The 23275-nt window shown below is 30.9% G+C and overlaps 1 protein-coding gene across 1 annotated transcript in view; it reads right to left on the bottom strand.

Moving 5' to 3' along the window:
• Nucleotides 1–1421: 1421 nt before the first annotated feature.
• Nucleotides 1422–23275, bottom strand: part of LOC115883390 (dynein heavy chain 6, axonemal-like) — a 31978-nt gene continuing 10124 nt past the window's right edge. Inside the window, exons 2-7 of the mRNA XM_030901760.1 lie at nt 21253–21423; nt 9603–9782; nt 5675–5767; nt 5022–5222; nt 4804–4864; nt 1422–1618 (exon numbers count right to left, since the gene is read on the bottom strand). Of these exons, the coding sequence (XP_030757620.1) occupies nt 1422–1618; nt 4804–4864; nt 5022–5222; nt 5675–5767; nt 9603–9782; nt 21253–21423 (903 nt within the window). The remainder of the gene's footprint in view (nt 1619–4803; nt 4865–5021; nt 5223–5674; nt 5768–9602; nt 9783–21252; nt 21424–23275) is intronic.

Raw genomic sequence — 23275 nt, 5'->3', positions numbered from 1 at the left:
ATGTTAAATTTATGATTATGATTAAGTGGATAGGTAATAATTTTCTCTCCCGACTTACAAGATTGCCATAGCGATTCACTTCTAGACATGTAGGTAAATGATGACTAAAATAAACGACCCAAGATTTTCTCTTGCCGACCAGTATATTATCGTAGTCTTAAAGAAATTAGAATAAAATAAACTATGTTAAATTTATGATTATGATTAAGTGGATAGGTAATAATTTTCTCTCCCCGACTTACAAGATTGCCATAGCGATTCACTTCTAGACATGTAGGTAAATGATGACTTAAATAAACGACCCAAGATTTTCTCTTGCCGACCAGTATATTATCGTAGTCTTAAAGAAATTAGAATAAAATAAACTATGTTAAATTTATGATTATGATTAAGTGGATAGGTAATAATTTTCTCTCCCCGACTTACAAGATTGCCATAGCGATTCACTTCTAGACATGTAGGTAAATGATGACTAAAATAAACGACCCAAGATTTTCTCTTGCCGACCAGTATATTATCGTAGTCTTAAAGAAATTAGAATAAAATAAACTATGTTAAATTTATGATTATGATTAAGTGGATAGGTAATAATTTTCTCTCCCCGACTTACAAGATTGCCATAGCGATTCACTTCTAGACATGTAGGTAAATGATGACTAAAAATAAACGACCCAAGATTTTCTCTTTGCCGACCAGTATATTATCGTAGTCTTAAAGAAATTAGAATAAAATAAACTATGTTAAATATGTTCATGTATACTACTGAAATGAAGATAATATATCTAAGCTAAATGTAATCTATTACAGTTGTAGTAAAATGAGTAACTAATTGTCGAAAATCCAGATCCAACCCTAGATGCCACATTTTTTTGAAACGTCTACTTATGCGGTTTGAAATTTTGATGCAAAATCTGGCAATACCGCTCAGAAGAAATGTACCCACCCATACCAACCCAACTTTTTTCTCTTTTTAATACATTTGATTTGCCATTAAGCTGCCTACATCACTGTTTTACACGTTAAAATCCTATACACAGAGTTGACCTGTCCCGATGTGTATATTGGTTTATCATAAGATACTTTCACTCTCTCCATTTGAATTGCACCCAGATTTTCAGTAAAAACCAACGAATTTTAAAAATAATTTTTAGCTATTAATGTTTCGGCTCCATACTGTTTAACTTTATTTTTCCAGTGAGTTATCGGTTTAATATCCACACGTTTATCAACATTTTCCTGAATGAATATATGGTTTAAGAAACGGTTACTGTCTAAATTTAATTGCTCTATGAATTTTGATTAATTCAAGACCATTTTTTAGCGCCTGCTGAAGATTTTGATAGTGGATTGTATATTTTTCTTTGTTTTCTAAATTGCAAATTCATTTTTTTCAGTAGAACCAGGTGTACAAATATTTTCAGTCAAAAATGGGAATTCGTTGTGTTTATCATGTAAATTTTTTGGATCTTTGGTATATCTACTTCAAATACATAGCCGTAATCTGAATATTGTGATATAGACATTATATCAAGATTTTTAATTTCATCTTTTGATAACCAAGTGAAATCTCCTACAGGCAGGTACTGACTCATACTATGTGCGTACAAGTTTGTTGCATCTAAATACATAATATAAGAATTGTGTTTTGAAGAGTCAAAATTTGGAATAAAAAATTTGTAATAAAAAAGTTCTGGAATACTTTGACCAAATTTGTTAATTTTTAAACTTTTAGTAGGAATTTTTGTAACCACATGATTACAATCATTCCTTTGATGTATTGCTAATTTTTCATAAGAAGAAAAATAAATTAAACACCCTTCACAAAAATATTTCTTATGTCCCTTTTTATTAATTTGAGCTGATCTTAATCTAGACATGTTTTTTATCCAACAATAATGTTTATTTTTACCATCACTTATTAGTAACAGATTCACATGGTTTGTTAAATTTTATCACTATAATAAAGAGGTCCAACTACTTCATGTTTTAACTTATTGTCTTCGAAAATACTCTCTAGACCATACACGTTCACGGATATTTCATTTAATTGTTCAAATTTTGATATGTCTTTAAAATCGAAATGTGTAAAAAAATCAGGATATGATGTTGTTCTGTCACTATTTACTTCAACTGGAAACTTTGCGCTTATAAGACTCCATTCAAAACAAAATTGATCTTTACTATATCTCTTGGTAAAGGAATGTATGAAGATCCTCTCATAGGATTACATTTTTATTTACATTGATTTCCAGATATAAAATTTTTTGTAAAGCCCATCCGGATCCATTTTCTGCGAATATAGATATTTTTTCTTTAACAGTGTCGACATAACATTATCGAGGTTACTTCCAAAATGTATAACTTTATTTCGTGTGTTGAAAGATTTTGTCCCAATAACTTCCTTAGATTGAAGAACAAATTGGCCAAACAACTCTACATTTATTTTCAGTGAATGATGTTTTATTAATTCCTCATTAATTAATTTATCAAACTGGTTTTATATCTTCAAAATATTGATCAATTTCTATATAATCCTTAGATGGAAGTAACATAAAAGACACAATTCGGTTTTTAAGGGCCGATTTTATGACTCTTACATTTTCACTATTGTTTTTTATCACAACACTTTTGTGGAGATTTGATCGTAAATGTGCACTGATTTTATTTTTTATGAGCCATATACCGCATTCCCGACAAAATTTTAAAGTTATTTTTGGAACTTTGATGTCAACTTTACACTTCTTTTCAGGAATATCTGAGATGTCATCTGCAGTCTTTCTTTTTATAGCAATTGTTAATTCAGATCCTGAACAACTGAAACGGAAAATACATGATTCCTTTTTGTGTCCGTATACATTTGTTCTATGTTTGAAACACTTGTTACATTCACTGCACTTAAACATAACGACAACTTTTGTAGGTTTTTCGTTCGATGTGGTGAATGTCCTTTATTTAAATTCATGGGTTTGATAATTCAGCTTCTAATTTTTATAAACATCGTCTATGAAAGAAACTGTCTTCTTTACTCTATGATAAACTGATTAGTACTGGGATAACGAGTAATGATCCTATTCAAAATAAGCGAAGGGGAAGGGGGATAGCAAACTGTGGGAGGATTTTGAATCTTTCGGGTTAGGATCGTGGGTAGGGGGATTTTGCAACCAGAGAATATGGGGTGGGGAGGGGTGTATCTGTATCTTCTGCGTTAGAATCGGCCTATTCCACCTACTTATGTCAAGACTATAGATTTAGATATACTTTACTTGAATTGCGGCTCATACATGTAAACTTACTAGTAAGTACCATGAGAACGTTCATTAATTTAAGACGCTTTTGACATGTTTATATAATCTATTTAATTTCATGGTTTTGACAGATATATTTATTGAGTATTTTAGCTTTATTATCTGTTCAAGTTAACACTGACATCCTGCTATTGAAGATCACTTTAACTTACTAATGTAAATTGTAACTTTTTGAAATTTCGTTTTGCATTGCAGAATATTTTTTTGTATAGATTGTCTTCGATTTTGGATATATTTAGAGTTGCTATAATTAATCAGATAATCTGGTAATATTTATAATTATGAATAGTTTAATTTGTTTTACATTTGAGTTCTGGATAGCTATTTAATCTTATTTGCCGAGCCACACTGTTTAATATTTACTAATTAATATTGAGGAACATTTCGTAACATTAAATGAGTCAACTGATTCTATTGTCTTATTTAGTTTAGCTTAGTATTTCCCACTTTAGTTTAAGAACAGCACTTTTACTCCGAGGGTCTTAAAGTGGGTGGCGCTTATTTATATTTTTCTTTTAGGTCATATAACCCCCCCTACTCTCCGTAGAGCTACCGATGGGCATTGACCTGCTTGAGCTGTAAAAGTATTAGTAAATAAAATATAACTGTTAGATTGAAGCTATCTCATTCCTTTTAATAAATATTTAACTTTGGAAGTTTATCCATTATCCATTACCATTAATATTGTCAAGGTGTATTACTGGTTGCATAACTGCGTACTGCTGAATAGTCGCGGTGTGCATTGAGGAACCTGGCGCATTCGCCAAAAAGTAAAGAAAATTATAGAATTCTTTAGAAAAATCTAGAAACAACCGCCAGAGGGTATATAAGGCCCGCGCTTTGACAGTTGGACAAGTTTAAAGTTTAAAGTTTGAAGTTTGAAGTCTGAAGTCTGAAGATAGTCTGAAGTCTGAAGTTTGAAAATACCGCGAAATACCGTTAGAGTAATAGTAGTTGCATAAGTTGTGTTGTAAATAGTATAAGTTGTGTGTACAGAGTGAAACAAATAAATTCGTTAAGTATTTTATCGTGAGTTTAAATAGTGGACCCACGGAATCCGTAACAATATGATTTAATAATTAAATCTCTCTCCTCTCTTTTTTTTATATATACATATTTTTTGTGTAACAAATAGTTAGACAGAAATATTGCTGTCCTTGCCTAGGCGCCATACTTGTCGTCAGGAGGTGACAGGAATGACAGTAATGATTGTTTCCAATTTTCCTATTTCACTGTCACTCCCCTGGTCAAAACTACAAATTGTTCGATAGCCCAATTAAAATTTTAATTTTGACATTGATCGATCTCCGTCAATAAAATTACAAGCTCAAATCAAATGACAATGTAAATTGCTAAAGACATTGTGCTGTAATTTATGAAATGCCGTAATGACGTCACAAATCTGGTTGTCAAGTGAAAAAGGGAGTTCTACAATATATTTATATAAATGTCTTTTACGACGAGAGATGGCGACACGAAAATGGAACCGATTTATTACAAGGAACTTGGGCTTCTTTTTCGTCAGTATATTCAATAAATGACGTGACGGTAAATGATAGCTGAACAAACAATAGTCAAGTTTTAAATTTTTACAAAAAAAAAGACAATAAATATGCGATTTTACGATTTTTTTTGTATATTATATGCATGTGTATATTATATGTAATTTTGTTATCACGTGTTAGAATTAAACTACCGAAACTACCAATTAATTACCTCTTTTCCTTCTATATCGTGTGCTATTTTTATTTCTTCTTGATCTAAATTAACTGGATGTACTGTAAAATCAAACTTCAATTTGTCAATTGGTAAGTTGTATTTTCTTGCGTAAGTTTGCAAAGTACCAGTTAGAAAGCCTTGGGGGAAATAGAAGCCTGATATCCAATATGATGTGGGATATCCTGATCTCGCCCAAATCTAATTACAAAATTTAAATATAAAAGAAAAAATATACAGTGTTTTTCAATGATATGCTAATGCTAACAAAGGGGTTTTTTGTAGACCATACTCATTATTTATAATGATAGAATGAAAGAAATTAGTGATTAAATAATTATACATCTAACAACCAAGAACTACGTTAAAATACTTAGCAAAATATAAGTTTGTATTATATTAAATTTATATATAGGTTATGTCGTGAAATTTTAATTTTTACAGTTAAATTTGGGTATATTATTTTTTTCCCAATTTTATTTTATTCGTCAGTTGTTTCAGATCCGTTGTTCAGAAACTACCGTATGATTAAAAAAATGCCCAGTTGGCTTAAAAATGAAACTGGATAACATTTTCCATATAATTCTACATATAAAATGACAGCTTCATTTCATAGCCATCGCTGATGTTTTTTTCGATCATATTATACTTACAGTTATAAAGTCCAACCTCAAAGCGAGATCTTTAATCCAGCTTCCCAAACTTTTCAATGAATTGTATGCTCTTTTAGTCCAGACGTCTGGTACCTATAAATTAGAAAGTATCTATATTGTTATACAACTTATCGTCTAATGGAAATAAATTATTGTACAAAATCTAATAATCTTTATAAAGCACTAATTCACCCCAATACAGTAAAACACTATACTTTTAACACTAAACGCAACCAGCTAATATCTAATATCTAATAGATAGTACTAATATACAGGGTTGTCCGAACTGTATTCCGGAAACTTCGGCAGCATTATGGAGGGCTTAAAAAAGGAGGTTTATCGGCAATGGGCATATTTGAAATTTCTGTTCCTACATTTAAGCAGGTTCCTCGGTTTGACAGAAAAAACACTGCGATCGATACTGGGACTATATTTTCATTGTTACTATACGGTTTAAAGCCCAGTTCATGCACTTGCAAAATGCGATTTACTAATTGCAAAATGCGTTCTTTTTGCCTTGGAATTGGTCGCTTTCAAGGTCTTCTTTGAAGGTAGCCAATCAGAACGCAAGCAGAACGAATTTCGCAATTCGCAAGTGCATGAACTAGGCTTAAGTGTGTTTTTGCTAAAATTATAGTTAATTTGTTGAATTTTTAGCAGTGTTGTGAATGAGTGTTGTAAAAAAAAACTATACAGTAGAAATAGCTCTGTACCTGGCTGTAGAAGTGGAATTGGTCGCTTTCAAGGTATTCCTTGAAGGTAGCCAATCAGAACGCAAACAGAACAAATTTCGCAATTCGTAAATCGCAATTCGCAAGTGCATGAACTAGGCTTAAGTGTGTTTTTGCTAAAATTATAGTTAATTTGTTGAATTTTTAGAAGTGTTGGGAATGAGTGTTGTATATATAAAACGTATATATATATATATATATATATATATATATATATATATATATATATATATATATATATATATATATATATATATATATATCGTATATAAAACAAAGAAAGAAGTTATCACAGAGGAAACTACAAACAGACACGAAGAAAGAATTTCTTGGGCAAGGCCACAGAAAGATTAAGTCATGATACACTGACCAAAACATGACTACCCGTAGACACTCAGTGTTTCTGCCTTCCGGCTTCATCAAGCTGGAAGGCAGAAACCTGAAGTCTACGAATATCCAGTCTGATCATGTATCATGTTTAGTCTGGACTGAACAATAATCTCTTCATTCAATGAATTTCCACGATAACACTGCTTGTTTGTTGTGTTTTCTCTGAGACCCAGGGTGATAGCGGCGAGGTGTGTTGGAACGCCTCCGCGGCGGTTTCTCGGTAGTAACGCTTCAAATTGTAAGCTACTGCCGGACCAGCTACAAATGGCGCCTTTGTGCCTCGTTTGCTTCTCCTTTTCTTTCTCTTTTTTTCAGGATCGCTAGTTCATCGTTGCTGATTCCTCCCGTATTGATGAAGCCGGAAGGCAGAAACACTGAGTGTCTACGGGTAGTCATGTTTTGGTCATGTATCATGACTAGTCTTTCTGTGGACTTGCCCAATAAATTTCTTTCTTCGTATATATATATATATATATATATATATATATATATATATATATATATATATATATATATATATATATATATATATATATATATATATATATATATATATAGGGTTGTTCACCACATACGACACGGAGTATTGTAGCTAAACGATTCACCACATACGACACGGAGTATTGTAGCTAAACGATGAGATTTTTACAAATTGTAAGTTTTGGGTTCGATGAAGGACTATTAGAGGTACAATTTAAAAATAATTTTACAAGATACAGAGTGTCCCAAATAAGTAAAAAATATCACAGTTGTATTTTTTTAAATGGAACACCCTGTATATTATTTCATTTTTAGTTTCTACGATTAAAATAAAGGTAAATTTGATTAAGGTTTATTATACTTAAACCTTACCGTTTTTGAAATATTTTCAATGTTGTGAAATTGCAGTAAAAATTTTAAGGCTTCATTTCTCCAAGGGTATCAAAGTTTTTAATACTAAATATTTACTGAAGTTTATTTATTGATCAGTTATTTTGTTGCAATAATAAAAATAATACTACCTTATACAGAGTGCCTAAAAATTAATTTTAAATAATTATTAGCTTCAAACGGCAATAACTTGTTTAATTTAAACGGAACACCTTGTATATTTTACGAGAATCAGATGCACAATTTAATTGTCTATCAAATTATATTATACCATTTTTTACCTATCTCTTTAAGTTTCCATAGAAAATGCATTTTCTTGTAATTTAGAACTTATTTATCAATATACCCATGGAATATTGACATTTTAGATTATTTTTAAAGATGTACCAAATTTTTAAAGAGTACAGATACTAAAATTGTCGATATAATTTGTTTATTTTATTAAAAAATAAAAAAAAAATGTTTAAATATTTGTTAAAGGGGACCAATTAATATGATTCCAGTATTCAAACTACATTAACTGACTGTTTGCGTTGATTAATAATAATTGCTCCAAATACTAAAAAACTGAATTTTGTATGGGTATTAGACAGTGTGATAAAAAGAAACACCTTAAAAATGATATTTCAATTTTTAACAAATCCTTATTTATAACAACAGAGACTTTAATTTTGATAACTTATTATTATATTGATTTCTGACTCAAATCCACATTTACTTAGAATAATTTATTAACGAACACAATTAAGTATGTATTTAATTAGTATATGGGCGGAAATAATGATGTTATATTTAATTAATGGTATACTCTTTTATAAAGATTTAAATAGTTTTCTTTTTGCATACAAATGGGCTAGTAATATTATCGTTTTGCTAAAAACGATAATATTACTAGCCTGTACATTTTGTACATTTGTTGCTTTAAAAACAATCTAAAATGTCAATATTCCATGGGTATATTGATAAATAGGGTCTAAATTATAAGAAAATTTTTTACGAAAAATTGAAGGGATAGTTAAAAAATGGTATAATACAATTTGATAGACAATTAAATTGTGCATCTGATTCTCCTAAAATATACAGAGCGTTCCGTTTAAATTAAAGAAGTTATTGGCGTTTAAAGCTAGAAATTATTTAAAATAAATTTTTAGACACTCTGTGTAAGGTAGTATTATTTTTATTATTGCAACACAATAACTGATCAATAAATAACTGATCAATAAATAACCTTAATCAAATTTACCTTTATTTTAATCGTAGAAACTAAAAATGTAATAATATACAGGGTGTTCCATTTAAAAAAATACAACTTTGATATTTTTTACTTATTTGGGATACTCTGTATCTTGTCAAATTATTTTTAAATTGTACCTCTAATAGTCCTTCATCGAACCCAAAACTTGAAATTTGTAAAAATATAATTGTTTAGCTACAATACTCCGTGTCGTATGTGGTGAACAACCCTGTATATATAAATAATAATTAAATTTAACATTCCTAATATTTTGAGTAGAAATTTTTCTATAAATTTATAAATGTAGAACTATGTAGAATGTAGATAACATAGAAGATTGCAACACTGCAAGGTTTAGGTACACCTGTAGAGAAATCTCGGGTGAATAAGCAAGTGACACTAAAAAGTTTTTCAAATTTCCCGGAAAATGTCAAGAAAAATTTTAAATTTTCAACATTTTTTTTCGCAAAAAAACCTCAGGGTGTTTCTGGGGTTGAACTATACTACCAGTTAAAATACTTGCACTTATTTCTGGGACACCCTGTATATTATAAGTAAAGCGAACTATTAATTGAGTATTCTACCAATAGAATCTTAGATGTTTTGTATCAGATCAGTATGTTAATCGAGATCTATAAACCCTAAAAATATTTGCACTTATTTAAGACTCACCCTGTATATTTGTTACCCTGTTATAACTTACTTGATTATTAGTTAGCGCTTTAAAGACGCTCTCCAAACTTTCGGACATAACCACTAATCCTTTAATGGCTTTTTTTAGATTTACCATTGAAGAGTGGATCAATTTTAGCAACTTATTATATCTATTCACTTCTTGAATCAGCACTGTTGTTAATGATGGTAATCTATTCTTATCATCTCTCTAAAAGGTTAGCAAACTTTTCTAGTAGATAATAACTAGTTTATAAATATATACCGTGTGTTGCATCATCAACCTGAACATAGGAAATCCCATGTAAATTTTAAAAATGATAAAGCAGTTAGTTCATGTTGAATAATTTATACGAATTCGTTTTTGAGTTATGAAACATATAAAAATACTAAATACATAATTCTGATCAAACAAACATAACAATTGTCACGCGTTTTGGCCTTAGCTTGGCTCTTTTAAATTTCAAAAAAAGTAGAAAAAAATAAGTATAAAAAAAATATATTTAATTAACGATTAAAGAACCTGTGGAAATTACAAGAGTCTAGTCGTGAACAAATTTATGCCCTAACTTAGAAAGCTCGGAGATGTGGGGGTAGATTAAGAGGGCCACTAACTTTAGACGGCAAAAGTCAGAAATCCCTCAAGATATCTTTCTCTGCCTCGTAAGCTACATAAATAGATAACTGAAATAAAGAAATAAACAAAGAAAAAAAAAATACTATTATATTTTAGCCTTTAGTAATTTAATTTGACATAGGGCCAAATGTAATATAAATAAATAAGGCAAACTGGTTAGTTTCAGTACCCTCTATTGAAATATTAAAAATAACAAGGCGCAGATAGTAAATACCAAATAGTAATTGCAATATCAGTACTATTTAGATTAAATAAATCAATAAAAAAATGGGCACCAAGAAAAATATAGATATAACACAATACCGAACACAATACGCAAGTAGCAAAATTACGTAATAAATAGGTAACTACCTTTCGTGATCAGGTAAGATTTACAAAATCTATGGAAAAGATGTAGAAACAAAATATTTTATGGGTATAAGTGGGGAGGCAATGTGTACAATTTAAAATTATTTTGAAATATACAGGGTGTTTCAAAACTAAGATCCATATCAAAGTTATATTTTTTCTTATGGAACACCCGGTATTTTAAAAATGTCTATACCATAGACTTAAAATAAAATATAGACTACACTATTTACATCTCAACGCGGTCAAACAATCTTTTTTGTACACATGTTTACTTCTGGGTACAGTCGACCGAGCCTTCCTCATCCAGCCTATGTTGTCACGTCTATAATATTATCAATATTTTTTTTCTTGTTATACACATATATTGAGATATTAATACTACAGTTTAATAAAGTAGGTTTTAATATTCCATAGATGTATTAAATAGTCCTTATACTACTAAATTATAAGTCGGATACTGTTTAAAAAGGATAAGTTCTTTACAACATGACAACACCGATTAGAGGCGAGGGAGCCTATTCATTCATTTATTACCTTGTAGTACGCGTCGCACATATGCGGTAAAGCTTTGTTGCCGCTATGCAGGGCCGTATCTGGGGGGGTGTTTTGGGGGTTCAAACCCCCCCCGAAATTATGGCCGAAAATTTTTAAAATGTAATGATCATTAAGTAAGTAAGTAAGAACGAAACAAAAAAGAAGAAGAAGAAGATGGATGAATATCAATGACTAAAGAATACAAGGACATGCCAACGCCCATACGGGCCATCAACGACAATTTTAGCGATTTTTAATAGTTGGTTGTGTGTAGTGAACTTTGTATAAACTTTATTACAATGGTAATTTGTTCAGCTTTTCAAGTGTAAAAGGCGCAATGATAAGAAAAGAGCCAGAAGTTACGTTTTATAGGGAAATTAACAGTCCCCTACATCTTTTTAGCGTTTTTTTATTGAATTCGATAATTATTTTTCTGATATTATATGTACTTGATATGTACTATACGTCGATACTAGTTATGTACCCTTTTGTTAACATTTTAATACGTTTTTTTCGTAATTAATCAGTATGATACCACCCGATACACCATAGGCGTAGTGAAAACATAATATCAAAAATATAAATATCCCTTCAAGCGGCAATGTTAAGTAAAATATGTGCCACGGCACTGTTTGGAAGGATGGTCACAGTTTGGGCTCGGGTGCTATTTGTCCTTGTATTCTTTAGTCATTGATAAATATACATTATACACCCTAACCTCACTTTTCCATGTCATTTTCGATTTTCGACTTTCAACATTCAAGTGTTTAAAACAGCAAAAGTTTGACAAGGACAAGCTTTTGAATGTTGTGTGTTTTGCTGGTCATTAACGCGATTAATGTTTGTTATTGTTCTGCTATTAGACAAAGAATTCTTGGACTATGACACTTTAGCGGCAGAACTAGACTTGTGGCGGCAAAAATGGAAGCAGCTACCTGCAGTCGACCGACCTAAAATGCCATCGAAACGATAATCGGAGTGTAATATTTCCAAATATATACATTTTATTAATGATCCTAGCAACTCTACAAGTGTCAACAGCTACACGAGAAAGGTCTTTTTCAACTCTAATGCTGCAATTATGCGGTATTCGGCGATCTCCGATCGGGGCTTCGCCGATTTCCTATGTGTGCGGATGAGGAAGTCGGAGTTCGGCGACCCAATCGGCGACGAGAACGAGCGCTCGTCTCTATGTTGTTGCTATCAGAGCCCGCATGTGTGGATGGAAAGGCGAAGTCCGATCACGAGCGTTCGGTAGTTGACGAGCGTTCGGTAGTTGACGAGCGCTCGGAGTTCGCTAAATGCCGCATGTGCGGTTACGGTATAAGACGATTGAAGGACTCCCTACGTAACTCTACAGGTCAGGAGCGATTGACAGGACCTGCTCTATTAAACGTACATAGAGAAATAAATATCGATATCGAAGAGGTAGCCAATCGTTTTCAGGAAAAGACCCAGTTTATCCTTTAAGATTAATAATTTTTACCTGTTACTTTTTAAAATTTTATTTTCAATTAAGATTTGAGTGTAGCCCCAAAGCGATTTTTTTTTATTATGCTTTTTCCTAACAGCTTTTGTACCCCCCTCCAAGCCAAACCCCCAAATTTTGGTCTAGATACGGCCCTGAATAAGCTGACACTAAAATTTAATGCATATTTAAATGGGATAATTATTTTCATGTGAAACAAAACTTTATACATAATAAGACTACAGGGAGTACATAATTACAACACTGTTACTGACATTTTTGATTTAATGTATTGCTTGGTATTTGTAGATCTATTATTGTATTGTGATTACAATTGCCTTCTCCATTGATGCATCCTAATTTAAGATTACTGATTTTCTAATACGTAATTAAAGTGAAATTATTTTTCCTACCATTACATAAATAATTTCTTCCTACCATTAGGTAGATACCTGAAAGGTTAATAAATTAAAAACGAATTTATTAAGACATTTAAACTGTTTACCTCATTTCTCACATATTTTTGACACAAAACATTATAAATAAATAAAAAAATATTCGTATACCAACTGAATTAAATATTTCATTTTGAATAATAAAAGTTCTTTTTTACAGGTTTATTTGGCATTATTTGCATTGTCTTTTGTTGTTTTCTGTTTTGTGCGAGTTTAATAACCCACAAATAACCTTAAACAGAAACATAACCTTAAACTACAGAACTACACACCATACTAGGGATGTAGAATTCGAATCGATTTTAATCGGAGATCGATTTTTATCAAATCGACGTGATTTTTATCACGATCTTTTGGTATAATGGGTATAATCGATTTTTTTAAATCGAAGACCGATTTTATTTATACAGTTTACAGGTTTATTTATTTGTTGGAATAAGATAAAACACTTTAGTTTTGCTGGAATATTTGTTTGCAGTGCATCCCTAGTAAAAGGCCATCTAGCAATGAATTGAAAAATTAAGTGTAAGTGCTCGCTGCCGCATGCGCCGATGTTTGTTTATCGCTTTGATATCAGGTGTCAGATTTTTATCGGGGCTTCCCATATTTTTATATTTTAGATAACGTAGAATATTCTTTGATTTTACCTTAATTCTTTCTTGTACTTTTATTTTATTTTTGGGACATCCCTACTCCATACCTTAAACATTTAGAAAATTGGAAAATTGATTTATCTATCTTTATACAACCACCAAAACAACGATTGAGTTGTCCTTGACTGTACAGAGCTGAAAATTCAAAAACTGAAATGTTTAAAATGTAGAGTCAGGACGTACTCCCATTACAAGGGAACACATACTATCAAGTATCTACCCAGATAGCACAAAAGGAACATTTACATTCTAAGAATATTCCTCCTAAGTTCTTATAAATATATTCTTTTTTTAATAAGTATGGCATATGAATAGTACATTCTACTACGAATGTGATTTAAAGCTATGTTATCAGCATGACCTTAGAATGTCTTCTTAAATTATGGTTTACAATAAATTTTAAGTATCTGCTATTCACGTTCTAAACATATCAATATCTGAATAAAAATACAGGAGAATAAAAATGATTTCGAAATGAAAAAATGAATACAATACATTATATTTGTATATTTTCTTACTATCAGTTACTATTAAATTTTTGTGTATTAAATAATTAGGGATTTTATATATTAGTGTATATAGATGCCCTGTAAACAAATATTCAAGCAAAAATACAGTGTTTCTTATTCTAACAAATAAATAAACCTGTAAAACTGTATAAATAAAAACGATCTTCCATTATGAAATAAAAAGATCGATTATACCAAAAGATAGTTTGATAAACTCGATAGATTTTAATCGATTTTTTGGGTAAAAAGATCGATCTTCGACTGAAATCGATTCGAATCGTACATCCATAACATAACCTAATAAAAAACAACAAGTGAACTATAAACCACCTATAAACGTAAACGTGCTTCATCCAAACTATTTTAGTAATTAAAACACTGAGATAACGTAAAGATAAGTGATGCAAATAATTATTTTAAGGATAGAATCGGTAAAATAGTTCTTGTTATATTTGTGTTTTCAGTATCTATTTTAAGGTGAGTGAATTTAAAACCATGAGACCTCGAAAAAAAATAGGTTATACTAAAAAATATTTTAAAATTCAACCAAAAAAAAAGGAGCCAAAATCTTATTAAATCAATGTTACGCAAATATGACTTCAATATTGTACATTAAACTGGATTCAGACCAAAGCGATTTTTTATTATCCTCTGTACATCATCAAAGTAGTAGTATCTCTGGTAGTATCATTGAAGATTTCTGTTCTGATAAGTGTAGTTCCAGTGCTGTAATTTCTTACAATATAGTATTTATATAGGTATTTATGTAGGCTCTTCTATAACCATTTATTGTGTATTTTTTAAGAGAAAGGTATTTTTTAGAATTATTAGGTTCGAGAATTATCTAGACTTGGTGGTTCAGGAGTAGCAAAAAGTACAAGGAAAATGCTTTTATAAGGTTCTGGGCAATGAAATTGCACAAAAATATTCTTGGGATGGGGCCAAACAGAAGAAGTTTGAAATCATTGTTAGTGGCCAAAAAGCAATTTTAGGTATTTGAACTTAAAGATATTTGGTGTTGCAAAGACTGTAATAACATATTTTAGACTCCATGAAAGGTCAATTTCAAGAGTCAAAAAGAAACCGAAATTATCAATATAATTAAAATATGGCTTGTAAAAAACAAAAGAAAGATTAAAAAATACCAAGGTAAGTTGTGCAAATTTATTTGAACAGTATAATTCTGCTGATATTATTTCAGAAGGGTAGACAAGAGAATATAGAAACATAGACATAGAAGATAATATCAATGTATATCGTTATATTAAAATATTTTTAATTAATAAACATATATTACTCAAGTTCGTCTTTATCCTTACCTATTATTTTTAACCGTTCTATTTATTAGTTAATTTTTGATTATTACACACCAAATTATTTAATTTCAGCAAATTGTTTGTAGTGTGTTCCAGATATGAATGTACTGTATAGGTATCCTATAGATTTTAAGAGATAAAAAAATTGCTAAATATGAAAAAAATTGTATCTATATCTATAGTTTATAGGATATTGATACAGGGCATCCTTATACAGGACACCCAGTAGATACAGAGTTGAGGGTTGGAATCTTTGGTGTTACAACAGCAAATTAAAACACTAATTCACCACAATATACCAAAACACTTTACTTTTGAGCTGGACGCTTGTTTGGTTAATCATCTTAGCGTCATCAGCAGATGATTAAAACTTAAATTTTGACCATCTGCTGATGATGCTAACATGGTTAGCGAAACGCGCGTCCTGTGCAAAAGTAAAGTGTTTTGGTGTATTGTGGTAAATTAGTGTTATTTTAAGTTTTGCTGGAATATTTGTTTGCAGTGCATCCCTAGTAAAAGGCCATCTAGCAATGAATTGAAAAATTAAGTGTAAGTGCTCGCTGCCGCATGCGCCGATGTGCTGCCGAAGTGCTGCCGCATGCGCCGATGTTTGTTTATCACTTTGATATCAGGTGTCAGATTTTTGTCGGGGCTTCCCATATTTTTATATTTTAGATGACGTAGAATATTCTTTGATTTTACCTTAATTCTTTCTTGTACTTTTTATTTTATTTTTGGGACATCCACTACTCCATACCTTAAACATTTAGAAAATTGATTTATCTATCTTTATACAACCACCAAAACGTTGACCCATAATAGTAATACATCAGTCCAGTAGAGGACGTTAAGTCAAAAAATTTCCAAATAAAAATTTGTGATTTGTAATTCCTTCCTGTTCCTTCAGTGTTTTCGAAATCGTCGTTGGGGTTGCGTCGGTTTTGAAGAAATGTCGAAGAAAACCCCGTAATGTCTGTCTACCATGAGCCGCCGGATATACCTAAGTAGTTATTAAAGCAAGTTTTTTAACATTTTTTATTGAATTTATGAGTTTAGTGTTTGATTATTATCATGTGAAAAATTTTAAATAATATTTTAAAAGTGATAGGCATGTGATAGGTTTGTGATGTTCAGTTTAATAGATATTTGGTGTGTATGTGTTTGCGTATATGTGTGCTGGATAAAAAACACTTTCATCAAAAGGGTAAGCTCTAACTAAACATTAAAGGTTATAATTGTTTATTGAAACGATTGAAAATATTTCCTAATATGGCGAAAAAAGAAGCTATGATAATTGTTAAGATTTATTTTTTCAGTTTACTCCACTGTAAAAAGTATTTAAAATATTGCGCGTTTCTCTAGAATTAGTAGAGCAATCTACACTAATATGAATAAAATAAATTTTCGTATTTTTTTCTGTAGCAACTTAAAATAATTGAATTTATAGGTAAACATGCAGAATGTGGGTATGGTAGGAGGTGGCAACGTTGCATTCTCTCCGACACGCGCTATGCCCGGTAAACGAATTTCCCGGGGAGTGGACAGTGGCACTCAAAAGTTTTTCAACATTTTCCGGAAAATGTCAAGAAAAATATCAAATTTTCAACATTTTTTTTTCGCAAAAAAAACCTCATAGGCGTGTTTCTGGGGTTGAACTATACTACCAGTTAAAATATCTACACTTATTTCTGGGACACCCTGTATATTGATAACTCTATTGTCAGCTCAGAACTGCATACCTATCAACCATACATTTCTTCAAAATTTGACTATAATGATGAAATACGTATACCAATCCAAGAACTTGATGCTCACACTCTACCATCAGAAAGTTACGGAGGGAAATTATACAAAGAGATTGCGGTTTACGAACAATGGTATAGCTTTCTTATTTAGAGAAATTTGTTATGAGTTAAATGGTATTACCATTGATGTCGTAAGTAATGTAGGGCTAGCATCAACATTAAAAGGTTATCTATCCAGTAACACAAATGAAAGTTTAAAACTGCAAAATACAGGTTGGTTTCCACACAGAAAAGAAGAGGACAGAATCATAGTTGATGATAATGGAAAATTCTCCGTATCTATACCATCAAAACTGCTAATGGGATTCTTTGAAGATTACAAAAAAATTATAATTAATATGAAAAAAGAGTTGGTTCTTATTAGATCTAATAATGACTTAGATGGAGTTTTCTTTAAGGATGATGTAACACCTCCATCTACAACTTCAGAAACCCCAAACGTTTCTTTTGATAAAATCTATTGGAAAGTACCTCATATTTTAGTTGATATACTACAACAACTAGCTCTCACTAGAATATTGGAGTCAAATAAAGATGTACTAATTGGATTTAGAAGTTGGGAACTGGTTGAATACTCTTCGCTAACTGAAACAACACGACACACATGGCCTGTAAAAACAACTAGTAAACTTGAAACTCGCCGTCATGTAATAATTGCCTTTCAAGAAAATCGAAAAGCAGATGTTAAAAAAGATATGAGTCAATTTGACAATGTTGATTTGACAAATATTAGAATATTTTTAAATTCTGAAAGATATCCTTATCATGACTTGTATTTGAATTTCAAAGATAATAAATTTTCAGCATTATATGAAATGTTTGCCAATTTTCGCTATTCTTATTATGGTATGTCTAATGAACCGATTTTTAATCCTGAAAAATTCAAAGAGATTTCACCAATTACACATATTGATTGTTCTCACCAAAAGGAAACGCTTCAAACGGGTTCTGTAGTAATGAGGATAGAATTTGAAACAAACAGTGCAATTAAAAAGGACACATCTGCTTATTGTCTTATTTTACATGACAAATTATTTAGTTACAATCCTTTAACAAAGATTGTTAAACAATTATAACTTTTACCCCCACTCTCTTAATATTTAGATTTAATATAAAATAAGTAAACAAAGTCTGTAGTAGTAAATATGTCATCAACACTTCAACTAGAAATACAAAAATTTATTTTTAAAATACAAAAATTGAAAGAACAAATTACAAATTACTCAAGACAAAAAAGTCTAATTAAAAAGTTTAGCGAACTAAAAATATGAGGTTGATTGTGGATATACAAGGATTTAAAGATGAGAAAAACACATTTTTACCTAAAGAACTTGCAGCCTTTGATGGACATAGAATCTCACATCATATGTTTAAGAAACCCTATTAGACTGTCACCAGAATGTCACAGATAGGCAGTATGGCTAATGAAAAACCATCATTGTATCAACTGGAATGAAGGATTTACACCTCACCATTATTTTTCAAATATAATTGAAAAACTCACTGAAGTAGAAGTGGAATTTGTTTATGTTAAAGGAGTTGAAAAAGCTGCGTTTGTAAGGAAATATTCCAAAAAACCAGTAATTGAAATAGATGAACAACCAGCTTTGCCTATAGGAACACCAAAATGCTTTCATCATTCTAAGTCAACTTGTATGTGTGCATTATCAAATGTATTGTATTTGTATGATTTTTTTTATGAATGAATAAAAATCTATATAATGTTTATTACATCTTTTATTATTAAAATATAATTTTAACTAAATTAGTACTTCTACATCAACTAAGTTATTGGATGAATTATCCTGGTTAACTAAGTTACTATTCATGTTAGTGTTTACATCGTCTGTTACTTGTTCGTAGGCTATTCCCCCATTTATAACAAATTTATTTAAATATGTTATTTGATTTATAAAGCCTAAGTCTATCATTACAGAGAATAATTCTAATATATCATGATTTTCATAATATTGTGCACACGCACTCATTCCTTGTTCATATTTACGAATCATATCATAATATATTTTTTTCCAACTGTCTAAGTTTTTGATAAGTGTCATGAAATGATTCATAAAATTCTTGATGAATACATATTACTGCGCTAATAAGTTCAATATTCTCATTTGACATTTTTCACCTTAAAACAAAATATATATTTTTAAATATTTCGGAGTACGATATTGACGAAGAGGTCTATGTTTTCTTGATATTGTGCTTCTAACTTCTCCGGGTTGTAACTTGCCTTCAAATCTTCGCAGTAACTGAGCTCTAGCGTCATCCAAATGGAATCTCTCGAACACCTTTAAAATTTCTATTATAACTTTTGAATTCTTCGTTACTCTCACGTATGGAACAATGTGTGTTAGTTCACTTGCAAAATATGTATGTCCCAATGCACGCACAAACACGTAAAGGTTAATCCTTTGTAATAGAAAATCAACACAAAACTCAGTTATCCTATGACAATCTTGTTTGAGTGGAAAAAATAAATATTTTTGATTAATTAAAACTATTCGATGAGAAACAGTTTGACGGAAATCAGTATATTTTTGAATCAGCTTTCTAACAACATTAGTTATTTTTTTCTTATTGTATTGCATCACTCTCGATGAATAAGAGATTCGCTTTACTTTCTTCTAAAGACCTGCCTTACTAGCTATACATTATATGTATATTTAGTTAAAAATAGGAATGGAATAATTACTTTTGTTAACATGTAAGTAATATTTACTTATTATTGGTTTACTGAATTGAACTGATCGATATTTCAGATTAATATTTACTAGCGTTAAATTATTGACGAAAATAAGTAAAATAGACCATTGAAATTTTGGCACGTTACACAATCACAAGTTTAGTCACCATATCACAAATCTATTATGATTTTCTTCTACAGAGATCTCTCAAACATGTCCTCTCAAACAAGTTAAATTCTATGAAAAAATACAAAAAGTTCACTTTATACACATAATTGTTAATTATAAAATGGAGGAAATTTTCCCTACGTTCTTCACCACTGCCCAATAAATCTTGCTGTTCAGAATATTTAAATGATTTAAAATTATGCTTCTTCAAAATTTGCCGAGCAGTGGTACGATGTTTTTCGACTATTTCTCCAAGTATTCTGGTGTAAGTACCAGAATACTTTGTTAATACTTGATTTTCTCTATCTTCCACTTGTACAGAATATTTAATTCATTTTCATTTTATTACTTCTCGATGATTCTTATTAAATTTATTTTTCTTTTTATATTTACTATCTTTATTTTTAACTGTTGAGATTCTTCTTTTTTGCATTTATAGCCTTAAAGACTATAATAGTGCCTATTTGGAAAATATATGGAAAATAAATCCTTTACAACCTGTAGACTATTCCCTCCATGATACCACTATCATTTTTTTTCTTCAGTTGTATGATTCATATTTACAAATTATTTTTGGCACGTATAAATTCGATATGACAATAAAAAAGTTATTCTTTAAAACAAATAACGTCAATTTTACTGAAAAATTGAATGTGAAGGTGGCATGTTTGTTATTCAAATCAGGACCGGATAATTTTTTCAATTAATTTAGTATTTTCTAACGTTATAAAATAAATAATAATCTAAAAGGACTTCATAGTAGCTATAGAAAATGAACAATTTACTTCATTTTACGGAGTTCTTTAAAAAGTGTCAAATAAATGTTCCTGTAAATAAAATGGAAAAAATTTATTCATTATTTTTTAAATTTACATTCATGGGATTTCCTATGTTTAGATCGACGGTGCAACAAAGGGTATATAGAATGAAAATATTTTAGTCGAATATTCTCCACTAATATTAGTTATGTCACAAATATTGAGACATTTCCTTAATGCATTATTTACGCATGTATTTATGTATGTAGTTTTAATTTTTAGATACATTGAATTATAATGAATTTAGTTTAATAGTATTTAAGTTACTTACCTTAAATAAATAAATATTTACATCTTCCATGGATATTTGTTTCAAAATACTGTTAATTATATTTTCGGCTAAGTCATATACAATATCATCTGCTGCTATTCCCTCAATACCAGTTTCCAGTTGTGGCTGACTATCTTTGATTGTTCTAATTATGGTTTGAGTTTCCTTTATCTGTAATATTACTGTATATGTTAGAACATATTTTTAAATCAATAAAATTAGTTCCTTAAAATGTCAGTGAATAAAAATGATATTTATTTATATTGTTTGTTCAGCGATTGTTCAACAGCACGTCATATATTGTCAAACTCCCTCTTTTACTTGACAACCAGATGAAAGAGATTTGTGACGTCATTACAGCATTTCGTAAATTACTGGACATTGTTTTACGGGAGGTTAAATCGCCCAGGCTCCAAATGTTGCCAAATGTTCACTTTTACTTGGTCGGGTATTTCGCGTGCAATTTAAATAAAAACTTACCCGAGAGACTAACCAACGCAATCAAAACAAGTATAGCATTTTACGGCGTAAAATAATGCCAAACAAATATAAATTAGTAAAAACCAAACCAACCCCACCAAATAGCTAACCTAACCAATGCAATCAACCCCACCAAATAATAAATACAACTCCACCAATAAGAGTGAAACCAACGCAATTAAATCACTAGACCAACCTCTCAATCTCGACACTTGAAAAAAAAATGGCCCCGGGAGGTACGTATAGCCGCCGATACTAAAATATGTTAATAAAAAGTTGGTAGGCAGTTCTTTTAGTTTCAAAGTAAAAGAATTTTTCCATTTTTTTTATCTCAAAAACTGCGACTTTGACTGATTTTGATGTTGTTACAAATTTTGTTGTAAATATTATTCCTAATCTTAAATTGAAATCCGCGTTTCAGCTAGCTACTGTAATTTTGGAGTTACAATTTTTTTAAATTTTTAACTCCGTCCCATACCCCCTTACCAACCTCCACACCCCCACCGAAAACTAATGGCCAGATTCTCGGATGCCACAGTATTTTTGTGCCAAATTTGGTTAAAATCGGTTTAGCGGTTTTTGAATTATCGTGTTACAGACGACAGACAGACAGACAGACAGACAGACAGACGGACGGACGGACGGACGGACAGGCAGACAGACAGACAGACAGACAGACAGACAGACAGACAGACAGACAGACGGACAGACGGACGGACGGACGGACGGACGGACGGACGGACGGACGGACGGACGGACAGGCAGGCAGGCAGGCAGACAGACAGACAGACAGACAGACAGACAGACAGACAGACAGACAGACAAACAGACGGACGGACGGACGGACGGACGGACGGACGGACAGACAGATAGATAGATAGACAGACAGACAGATAGACAGACAGACGGACAGACAGACAGACAAACACCATGAAAATATTTTCTATTTAGGTCATTTATGACCCATATAACTCATTTTGAGTGAAATTAAAAAAACTTTTTATTGCCGATCTTAATAGCCTACCATACCTATTGATATGGCCGTATAAAAACGTTGTATATCTGTCGAGGTTCGAACCCGAGACTTCTGACTTCCGAAACGATCGCCTCAATAACTGAACCACTGCTGCTTTTGCAAATAAACAATAAACAGGCTTCGTTCTGCTAGCATAAAGTGGGTGGACATTTGGCAACGTTGGTTGAGCCTGGGTGATTTAGCCTCTCATCATTGTTTTTAGTAATTGTCATTGTCATTTGACTTGAGGTTAACATTTTTTTTTGACGGACATTGATCACTGTCAAAATTAAAATTTGTTTGCACTGTTAAACAATTTTTAATTTGATTTATTGTTAAAATACTTGCTGATTTAACAAGAGTGACCAAGTTTTCATTGCAAAGTTTTTACTTATTTTACGCGAAAAAAGAGACACTGATAAAGCGTTGAAGCGTTTTGATGATGTTTTGAAAATAGACATTTCTTATACAGTTTAAGAGGTACTAATATATATAATTATTTAAGACAATATAAATAAATAATAATAG

This window comes from Sitophilus oryzae, unplaced genomic scaffold (genome assembly GCF_002938485.1).
Source record: "Sitophilus oryzae breed Bouriz unplaced genomic scaffold, Soryzae_2.0 scaffold_111_pilon_pilon, whole genome shotgun sequence".
Lineage (NCBI taxonomy): Eukaryota > Metazoa > Arthropoda > Insecta > Coleoptera > Curculionidae > Sitophilus > Sitophilus oryzae.
The sequence above is the reverse complement of the archived record's forward strand: the minus strand, read 5'-3'. Positions and strand labels throughout refer to the sequence as shown.